Source organism: Drosophila sulfurigaster, chromosome 3, assembly GCF_023558435.1.
Source record: "Drosophila sulfurigaster albostrigata strain 15112-1811.04 chromosome 3, ASM2355843v2, whole genome shotgun sequence".
Lineage (NCBI taxonomy): Eukaryota > Metazoa > Arthropoda > Insecta > Diptera > Drosophilidae > Drosophila > Drosophila sulfurigaster.
In genome coordinates, this window is record NC_084883.1 from 53,300,038 (window position 1) to 53,311,178 (window position 11,141).

At 41.4% G+C, this 11,141-nt stretch overlaps 1 protein-coding gene across 1 annotated transcript; it reads left to right on the plus strand.

Moving 5' to 3' along the window:
- Positions 1–229: 229 nt before the first annotated feature.
- On the plus strand, positions 230–10,895 carry LOC133843173 (uncharacterized). Its single transcript, XM_062276602.1, has 8 exons — positions 230–406; positions 469–559; positions 625–2,098; positions 5,556–5,618; positions 6,364–6,951; positions 7,384–8,018; positions 9,403–10,308; positions 10,408–10,895. The coding sequence occupies exons 1-8, from the start codon at positions 264–266 to the stop codon at positions 10,552–10,554; spliced, it is 4,047 nt and encodes a 1,348-aa protein (XP_062132586.1). The 5' UTR covers positions 230–263; the 3' UTR covers positions 10,555–10,895.
- Positions 10,896–11,141: the final 246 nt, after the last annotated feature.

Here is an 11,141-nt window from a genome sequence, read left to right on the forward strand (position 1 = left end):
ATTGATTTTAGAAACTTGTACGAATTTGCTAATTTTTGCAATTATCAGAACAGAAAACAAAACAGAAAGAAAATTCAATAACCATTCTTCGCTCTTATTAAAGTACTAATCAAGAGCTATAGGAGTAACCTTTTCTTATTTTAAAAATTGTTTCAGGTTATCTTTTTTTTTTTTGTTCACTGAAAACTAAAAAATTTATATATACAAAATTAACTATAGTATTTGTGATTCCTAAAAATTTGTATTTCAGAAGCTGTAATCAAATGAAAGCTATTGAGGACTCACTACATCGGGCAAAGGTGCAGCAGCTACGTGCTTGGGCTCCCTTTGTCGGGCAATTGATGACGATCTTCAGGAATAACATGAGCGAAGATCAGTGGACAAAATGGAAAAACCTGGAGAGCGAGTACTACTAAACTATGCAAATTTTCACAATTACAATGCTAATCAAATCTCTTTTATATATAGCATGTCGTCGGCGATGCTTGCAGGCTATTCCGAGTCCAGGCTGTCAAGACTGGAGACTCAGCTTAACGAAGCCAAGGCCAAATATGATAGTGTAAGTTGATAGTTTACAGTCAAAATTCATTATTTGCTAAATTCATTATTTCATATCATTTACAGTTATATCATCATACCCAGTTGATCGTAATGGATGACGATCAGCCAACTAGCTCGCGTTGGCAGCCAACTAGAAAACTGCGTGTGCGTGTTGCACGTTGTGTGCAATTGGAGAAAATGCTCGCTGACACCCTAGGCATGCCACCAACTCGGCCGGACGAGGAGGAGATACTTGTGATTAACGAATGCAAGCTCGAACAGAGCGAATCACAGGCTGAGCGACTCGAACGCGCTACGATACCGCCTGCAGAGGCAGAGCCGGATTCAGAGTTAGACGTAAAGTTCGATGTGGACACCACAACATCGCCACATCTGGAAGTATCAATTGCTATATCGTCGCCAATTCCTGGGGAACTATTAACTAATGAGAGCGTTGCGGAAGAAGATCGATTATCAACAGCTAAGGAGTTAATACAGAACGTAGAGCAAGAGGAAGTTCCGGAAATAGATCAACAACCGGAGCCTGAAAAGGAAGTAGAGCAACTGCAGCAGGTGGAGATGCAAGTAGAGCAACAATCGCAAGTCGTAATAGAACAGGCAGATAAGCAAATGTCAGAATCGCAAGCAGACGTAAATCAAGACTTAGTTCAACAACAGACATCAGGACAGAACATAGAACCACAGCTGAAGTCAGACGAGGACGTGGTCATGGTGCAGAAACCGCATTTGAAGGAACAGAAGGAAAATGAATTGGAAACAGATGCAGAGGAAGATCTGACGACGAAACAAAGGCGAAAAGGTTTCTGCAGTGGCAACAAATCACTATTCCTCAACTTTAACAAGCTTTGCAATAAGTTGAAAAGTCGCAGAAGTCACTTCTCAATGTCGGGCAGCACCAATAGCATCGGAAGTTCTACCCGCAAAAACGTCAAAGACAAAGAAACCCAAATCGAATCGAAATCTGTGCCCCAAGAAGCCGTTGATGAGAATACAGCGCTTAGCAGTTTGTTAGTCGCCCAACCGTGTCCGCCATGTTACCAGCAACAGCAGCAGCTGAACGCCGCCGGTGTCGGAGAGTTGCTGTGCGCCAAGACACCGTTAACGACTCTGGATGTGCCCGGTGTTATAAATTGCAACTCGGAATTGGGTCAGCAAATCAATCAAATCAGTCTCGCCGATGCATCCATTCCTCTCATAACGAGCGAGACGGTGCCATTGCCTGTCGCCACTAATGATGACTACGTGATTACCCAGAGCATTGCGAAATACTATGAGGGTCCCATTCCGGCGGAGATCAACTTATCTATTGAACCCCGACCGACAAGTTCACCACCAAAGGAAGATCGCACACAAAACGCTGGCAATCTCGAGCACAGCGTGGCCACTCGCGAGGAGCTGCAGGAATCGTATTTGCCCATCTCCGTGGCATTAAGTCAACGCATACGAGATGTGCTCAGAGAACAACCTGCTCCGAGCGACACCAATCAAACGATTAGTCTAACAACTCTAGAGGAAGCAACGATCAATGCGCCGGAAGCAAACAACAATACGTCGATCTGTACTATATTTGACACGGATTTACCGGTAAGTTTCCTAGCTTCTCAGAACCTTTTTATACCAGCTACCCATTGGGTAGAAGGGCATTATAACTTTGTGCCGGCAGGAAATGTTGTAACAGGTAGAAGGAGGTATCTTCGACCCTATAAAGTAAATATATTCTTGATCAGCGTCAATAGTCGAGATGATCTAGCTATGTCCGTCTGTCTGTCTGCGTGTCTGTCCGTCTGTCCGTATGAAACACTGGATCTCAGAGACTATAAGAGATAGAGCTATAATTTCTTTCCACAGCATTTGTTATGTTTGCACGCAGATTAGGTTTGTTTCAAATTTTGCTACGCCCCTTCCGCCCCCGAAAATCAAAAAAATCGAATAACAAGCGTTATTTTCAAGCTACATCTGCGAGTTTTGGTGCATACAATAATACCTATAAGATTTATAATTACTGAAAATTTATGGGAGTTCTTAAAGAAATACTTTTGTATGGGAAAAACGCCTACTTACTAGGGGTCTTAGTTGCTTTGGCCGACAATCTGGTATATTGTGCCGTCTATGGTATATTTTGAATATGGCACTATATCGATATAACAAATATACCGTTTGGTATATTTTTAGTATTTTTGTAGTTTTTCCGGTATATTTTAAAAATAATAATGCAATATTTTGCTTTTATTCAAAATGGGTAGCGGGTATCTCATAGTCGAGCACATTCAACTGTAGCTTTCTTACTTGTTATCCTCCATTTTATCAAATCACTGTTTATAATACAAAAATCTACAAATCTATATTTCTCAAATTCACTCCAGCTAAGAACAACGAAAACACAGAGGCTAAACCTAATCCCGCCGAGGAAGCGACAGCGGATGCTCTGCAACCTAACCAACAGAAGCTCATCAACCTAGTCAAGGCATCGAAGTCAGCTCAAAGCGTGGCTCAGCTAAATGCAGACGAGATCGAGTTGCCTATTGCGCCGGCAAAGTTGACGGTAGCTGGAAAACAAATGGTGGTCTCTCCACGTTGTCACTTTGTGCCTAAGGAGTTGCGCTACAAGTGCGGTGTACCCGACTGTGGCCAACATTTCGACTCAGAGTTGGGGTTCAGCCAGCATCTGAGTACTCAGCACAACCATCGAGATGTCTTTAAGTGTCCACATTGTACTCGTACTCGTGCGAATCATTCACTAATACTGGAGAAGGTGCTGGAACATTTGGCGCATCATAAGCGATACGTCTATCAATGCGGTGCGTGCAGCTCGTTTGCGCCAAAACCTTCTGTAATCGATCGCCATATTCCCATAAGGCATGCGTCTAAGTTGGGTGTTGATGTCGATGTGATTATCCATAAACGCGATGATTTGACAACGCACACCAAGCTAGTACGTTGGTTCAAGTCCGGTAAGTTTATCGAAAATACAATAGCTATATAACAGGGGTGCTCAACGCCTATACACTGAGTGCACTTTTGTTTTTGTAGATGCTCTGTGCTTATGGGTAGTGCGCCCATAAGCACCGTGCATATGGGCTTCGATTTGCATGCGAAACAAAAACAATTTTGCTTGTTTCTTCATTTCCGTCGTCACTCTTCGCTGACCGCAATGTATTTTGTGTTTGTTTTTTCCTCGAGCACATGCACTGGAACTTATTCTTCTGCCTGGGTTGGGTTTTGATTTATTTCGTGGTGGACCACCGTAAGTGTTATGTTAAATTTTTTGGCGGGCTAGAAAAATGAGTGATGAATTGGAGAGCACTTTTTTTACCAAATACTTTAAATGTGAAGTACAATGCGAAATATGCTTCGTAGTTCTGGATGTAAACACAAAATACAATCGTAATTTCTCTCAGTGCACACCTGGGCCCCAACACAAAAGCGCCGCTACATATGTACACGTTTTCTTGTATCTGTGTTAGTAAACGCACTGCCGTTAGACGAATTTGAGCACCCCTGCTATATAACATTATATGAATGATACAGTCGAGTTTGCTTCACTTGAGATACTCGCTTGTATAAGAAATATATAGTTGAGTACGCTCGACTGTAAGATACCCGCTCCCATTTTCAATGAAAAAGCAAAACACTGCGAATGTGGTATTATTCTTAAAATATACCAAATGCATGTACCTAAAATGTAATAAGATGTTATAAAAGTTTGATTAATACACTAAAAGTTGTATTTGGTAGAACAAGAGCATACCTTGTCATATTGTTAAAATATACCAAATACATACATACCTAAAATATGCTAAAATTGATTGAATATACTACAAGCTGTATTTGGTATATTGAGAACAATGTAAAATATACAGTCGAGTGACCTTTTTCTCATACTATTCTCCATCCCCTGTTTAAATTAGTGAATATGCTGCGCACTTCGACCGATGAATGGTTCTGCAATCTCTGCCCCACTACGCTCGCCACCGAGCATCAGATGATTGGACACACGGAGTTGTCACACCAGCGTAAGCATCAGTATTGCTGTCCGTATTGCGATTACGGCTTCAAGGATCCCATAAATATTGCCAACCACATACGTTGTAGCCATGCCGGCAAACGCATCCAGCCGCTGCAATGCTATCTGCGCATCAAGAGCAATCATCGTTACACACACGGTTTTATTTGCAACACATGCCATGAGGCAACCAACACCATCAGCAAAATGGCCAATCACTGTCAGTTTGCGCATTCGAATCGCTTTCAGTACAAATGTCGCCACTGTGACTTTGGACACAATAATCATCACCTTGTCGTCGCTCATATGACGCAGGAACATCCCCGAATGCCGGGCCTTCTCATTCAGCAGTTCGATCGCTTGGACAACGACATGCTCGACGTTGACTTTTGGAACAAGGCCCTCATATTTTTGCCAAAAAGCCGCATGGAGCCACCTAAGCCAGTTGAAACTGCGCAGCCAGAACCTGTGCTGCCCAAGCTGCTTGTGCGTCTAGTCCCAGAGCCCGAACAAGCAACCCAAATCGAATCGAACTCTGTGCCCCAAGAAGCCGTTGATGAGAATACAGCGCTTAGCAGTTTGTTAGTCGCCCAACCGTGTCCGCCATGTTACCAGCAACAGCAGCAGCTGAACGCCGCCGGTGTCGGAGAGTTGCTGTGCGCCAAGACACCGTTAACGACTCTGGATGTGCCCGGTGTTATAAATTGCAACTCGGAATTGGGTCAGCAAATCAATCAAATCAGTCTCGCCGATGCATCCATTCCTCTCATAACGAGCGAGACGGTGCCATTGCCTGTCGCCACTAATGATGACTACGTGATTACCCAGAGCATTACGAAATACTATGAGGGTCCCATTCCGGCGGAGATCAACTTATCTATTGAACCCCGACCGACAAGTTCACCACCAAAGGAAGATCGCACACAAAACGCTGGCAATCTCGAGCACAGCGTGGCCACTCGCGAGGAGCTGCAGGAATCGTATTTGCCCACAAACAACAATACGTCGATCTGTACTATATTTGACGAACTACTTAAAGACACAGGATTTACCGGTAAGTTCCCTAGCTTCTCAGAACAAAGAAGGGCATTATAACTTTGTGCCGGCAGGAAATGTTGTAACAGGTAGAAGGAGGTATCTTCGACCCTATAAAGTATATATATTCTTGATCAGCATCAATAGTCGAGATGATCTAGCTATGTCCGTCTGTCTGCGTGTCTGTCCGTATGAAACACTGAATCTCAGAGACTATAAGAGATAGAGCTATAATTTATTTTCCACAGCATTTGTTATGTTTGCACGCAGATTAGGTTTGTTTCAAATTTTTGCTACGCCCCCTTCCGCCCCCGAAAATCAAAAAAATCGAATAACAAGCGTTATTTTCAAGCTACATCTGCGAGTTTTGGTGCATACAATAATACCTATAAGATTTATAATTACTGAAAATTTATGGGAGTTCTTAAAGAAATACTTTTGTATGGGAAAAACGCCTACTTACTAGGGGTCTTAGTTGCTTTGGCCGACAATCTGGTATATTGTGCCGTCTATGGTATATTTTGAATATGGCACTATATCGATATAACAAATATACCGTTTGGTATATTTTTAGTATTTTGTAGTTTTTCCGGTATATTTTAAAAATAATAATGCAATATTTTGCTTTTATTCAAAATGGGTAGCGGGTATCTCATAGTCGAGCACATTCAACTGTAGCTTTCTTACTTGTTATCCTCCATTTTATCAAATCACTGTTTATAATACAAAAATCTACAAATCTATATTTCTCAAATTCACTCCAGCTAAGAACAACGAAAACACAGAGGCTAAACCTAATCCCGCCGAGGAAGCGACAGCGGATGCTCTGCAACCTAACCAACAGAAGCTCATCAACCTAGTCAAGGCATCGAAGTCAGCTCAAAGCGTGGCTCAGCTAAATGCAGACGAGATCGAGTTGCCTATTGCGCCGGCAAAGTTGACGGTAGCTGGAAAACAAATGGTGGTCTCTCCACGTTGTCACTTTGTGCCTAAGGAGTTGCGCTACAAGTGCGGTGTACCCGACTGTGGCCAACATTTCGACTCAGAGTTGGGGTTCAGCCAGCATCTGAGCACTCAGCACTACCATGGAGATTCCTTTATGTGTCCGCATTGTAACTTTAAGAATCATTCACTAACACTGGAGAAGGTGCTGGAACATTTGGCGTATCATAAGCGCTACGTTTATCAATGCGGTGCGTGCAGCTCGTTTGCGCCAAAACCTTCCATAATCGATCGCCATATTCCCCAAAAGCATGCGTCAAAGTTGGGTGTTGATGTCGATGTAATTATCCATAAACGCGATGATTTGACAACGCACACAAAGCCAACGGATGTACGTTGGTTCAAGTCCGGTAAGTTTATCGAAAATACAATAGCTATATAACATTATAAGAATGATACAGTCGAGTTTTCTTGACTTGAGATACTCGCTTGTATATAAGAAATATATAGTTGAGTACGCTCGACTGTAAGATACCCGCTCCCATTTTCAATGAAAAAGCAAAACACTGCGAATGTGGTATTATTCTTAAAATATACCAAATACATATACCTAAAATATAATAAGATGTTGTAAAAGTTTGATTTAATATACTAAAAGTTGTATTTGGTAGAACAAGAGCATACCTTGTCATATTGTTAAAATATACCAAATACATACACCTAAAATATGCTAAAATTGATTGAATATACTGCAAGCTGTATTTGGTATATTGAGAACAATATGAAAGATATAGTTGAGTGAGCTTTTTCTCATACTAATCTCCATCCCCTGTTTAAATTAGTGAATCTGCGCACTTCGACCGATGAATGGTTCTGCAATCTCTGCCCCACTACGCTCGCCACCGAGCATCAGATGATTGGACACACGGAGTTGTCACACCAGCGTAAGCATCAGTATTGCTGTCCGTATTGCGATTACGGCTTCAAGGATCCCATAAATATTGCCAACCACATACGTTGTAGCCATGCCGGCAAACGCATCCAGCCGCTGCAATGCTATCTGCGCATCAAGAGCAATCATCGTTACACACACGGTTTTATTTGCAACACATGCCATGAGGCAACCAACACCATCAGCAAAATGGCCAATCACTGTCAGTTTGCGCATTCGAATCGCTTTCAGTACAAATGTCGCCACTGTGACTTTGGACACAATAATCATCACCTTGTCGTCGCTCATATGACGCAGGAACATCCCGGAATGCCGGGCCTTCCCATTCAGCAGTTCGATCGCTTGGACAACGACATGCTCGACGTTGACTTTTGGAACAAGGCCCTCATATTTTTGCCAAAAAGCCGCATGGAGCCACCTAAGCCAGTCGCTCCCACCAACCATGCCCTGGCCATTCAAACCTTCGACCCCATCGAGGTATCGTCGGATGAGGATGACCGAACTTATAACGCTGAGTGCGCACAGGTACGCTTTTATGCTTCTACATTTATATTACTACACGGACTGTGATAGACAAAATGCCAAAAAATTATTACTCATATTTTATACCCGCTACCCATAGGGTAGAAGGGTATTATAACTTTGTGTCGGCAAGAAATGTATAGAAGGTAGAAGGAAAGGTAGAAGGAGGCATCTCCGACCCTATAAAGTATATATATTCTTGATCAGCGTCAATAGTTGAGATAATCTAGCTATGTCCGTCTGTCTGTCTGCGTGTCTGTCCGTATGAAACACTGGATCTCAGAGACTATAAGAGATAGAGCTCTAATTTTTTTTTTCGACAGGATTTGTTATGTTTGCATGCAGATCAAGTTTGTTTCAAATTTTTGCCACGCCCACTTCCGCCCCCGCAAATCAAAAAAAATCGAATAACAAACGTAATTTTAAAGATAGTGTTGAGAATTTTGGTATATATATAATTACTATAGTAGTTATGATTCCTGAATCCTTGCGATCAGATAAAAATTGTGGAAGTTATTAAAGAAATACTTTTGTATGGGCAAAAACGCCTACTTACTAGGACTCTTAGTTGCTTTGGCTGACAATCTGGTATATTGTGCCGTCAATGTTATATTTTGAATGCGGCACTATATCGATATACTAAATATATCATGTGGAATATTTTTAGTATTTTTGCAGTATATTCGGCATATTTTGAGAAAAATACCGCAAAATATATTTATTTTATTCAAAATGGGTAGCGGGTATCTCACAGTCGAGTACACTCGACTGTAGCTTTCTTACTTGTTTACGTTAGAATGAACAACAATATTATCGTAATCAATGGTAACTAATAAGCATGCATGAGTAGAACTCTATATTAATCAGTATCGATAGTAGATAGCTTATTTGATTTGTAATCTATAATGAAATTATAAATATCGGACTACTATCGTAATCGATAGTAACCGATAGCTGTTTAGTTGGACGCTAAACTTATAGCTTGCTTTATTGGTAATTTATAATAATAATTTATAAATCAAAGACAATTGAAGAATACAATATAAAAAGCAGATGGCAGCATAACATATTTTAAAGCAATCGCCCAAATTTAACCGATATCGGACTATTGATATCGATAGTAACTAATAAATTTTCAGTTGCATATTTGCACTGCATGAATACAACTCAATATATATCGGTAACAATAGTAACTAATAATAATAGCTTTAATTAAAATCGATATTTATCGGTATCGATAGTAACTGTTACCGTCTTAGACGGCACGAATTAAACTCAATATTTTTGGTAATAATAGTAACTGACAGTTGCAGACTTCATTTAAAGCTTGTTTCATTTATGATCTTTAATGAAGTTTATCTAATCGATATCTCGCTCTCTCTTGCAGAAGCAGTACGAGTTCGCGTGCTCGCATTGCACGGAGACGCGCCGCAACATTGACGAACTGAAATCGCAACACTGGGCGATCAACCATCCCAAGCAACCCTTCTACTTCTGTGTCCAACCGCAGCTCTGCTGTCCGGTGTGCTACGACTTCAAAGGCAGTGCCAAAGCACTGCTGGAGGAGCACTTGCTGAACGTGCATCATCTCCGCACGTTGGTGGCCTGCGATGTGCGTCAAATGCGCGAATGCGGCTACTGCAACAAGACGTACAAAGGGTGGCCAGAGCTGGTGGGACACATGACAACCGAGCCGCATCTGGCCAACGATCTGAAGAATCTAACCGATAGCGAACTTAACGAACTGATCAAATTGGGAAGCACCGAGAACAAGTATTATCAGTGTCATCTGTGTCGAGTGCTGATGCCATCGAGTGTGGCAATTGCGCAACACGGACTCGATGACCATTCGGGTGCAGAGAGATCATTTTGCTTTCGATTGGTGAAGAAGAACACGATCATCTTTCACTGTTCGTTCTGCAAGTACGCCTCGGTGGATGAGCTGAGAACGTTGCGTCACATGCTCGATCATTGCAAACGCTTTAGCAAATGCCACTTGTGCATCGAGCCCTTAAACAACGGCTTTGATGAGTACATAAAGCACTGCTACTCGAATCATCGCCATCAAGTGAATTACTTTGATGTCGTGCATCCGTATAATGAACTCAAGAAGTTCCTCATGCAGGTGCGTTATCAATTCCAAAACGGGCTCATCATCAGCAAGAACAGCTTGCGAAAGACGCGCTTCGGTCATGAGCGTGTCATCCAGCAGCTGTACAAAGAGCTGCGCAGCAAGGCGGCGCAAATACCCTTCATTCAGCTGCAGTCACGCAATTTGACCGCCCCGCAGCAGGTAAATACAATGACGACGACGACACCGACGGAGACGCCTCGGATTCAGCGACGTCGCAAGAGATTGTCTACGGGAGAAGCAGCAGCTCCTCCGCAGCAGCGGCAAATCCTGCCAACTTCCTCGACGGTCGCAGCTCCCCCTAAACCGTTGCCCATGCTCCAGCGCATCGCTAAGCGACGCAACACTTATGAGGACCCCGGACAATTGAGTACCACATCCTTTTTAGCTAAACGTCCTTGTTTGTAATATACTTAACCGGAAACCGTCCCCACTCAATGATGATCCATCACTATCAACATGTTGATAAAACACTATTTTCTTAATTTTCAACAGAACACACACAGTTGTTAATACGTAATAGATTTACAATATCATATTGATAAATAAAGTGATATATGCTTTATTATTATGTTATAGTATATAAATAACAAATTTATGTTTTATATAGACAAGACAAACTAAAAGCGACAAAGGTAGGTCGTCATTATTATAATAATAACTTATATGAATTATAGATTTGCTAGACAGTTAAGAACCTGATGGAACAAATCTATAATCTATATCATTCGTTGTGTAATTAGATAATGAAATTCATATTATGAATCACTCTATTAATTATCAAAATTTTGCTTTTACGTTATCACTTTTGGAATAAGCGTTTATATTCCATAATTTAAGAAAAAAACAAAATATAAAAATGTGAAAATATGTTTATAATAATTATGAATCACTCCCTAATTATAAACACATTTTTGTTACACATTATCAGCTCACCAAATTATCCTTAATATTCTATATATTTTTGTGTTCTTACATTATCAATTTACAATCCA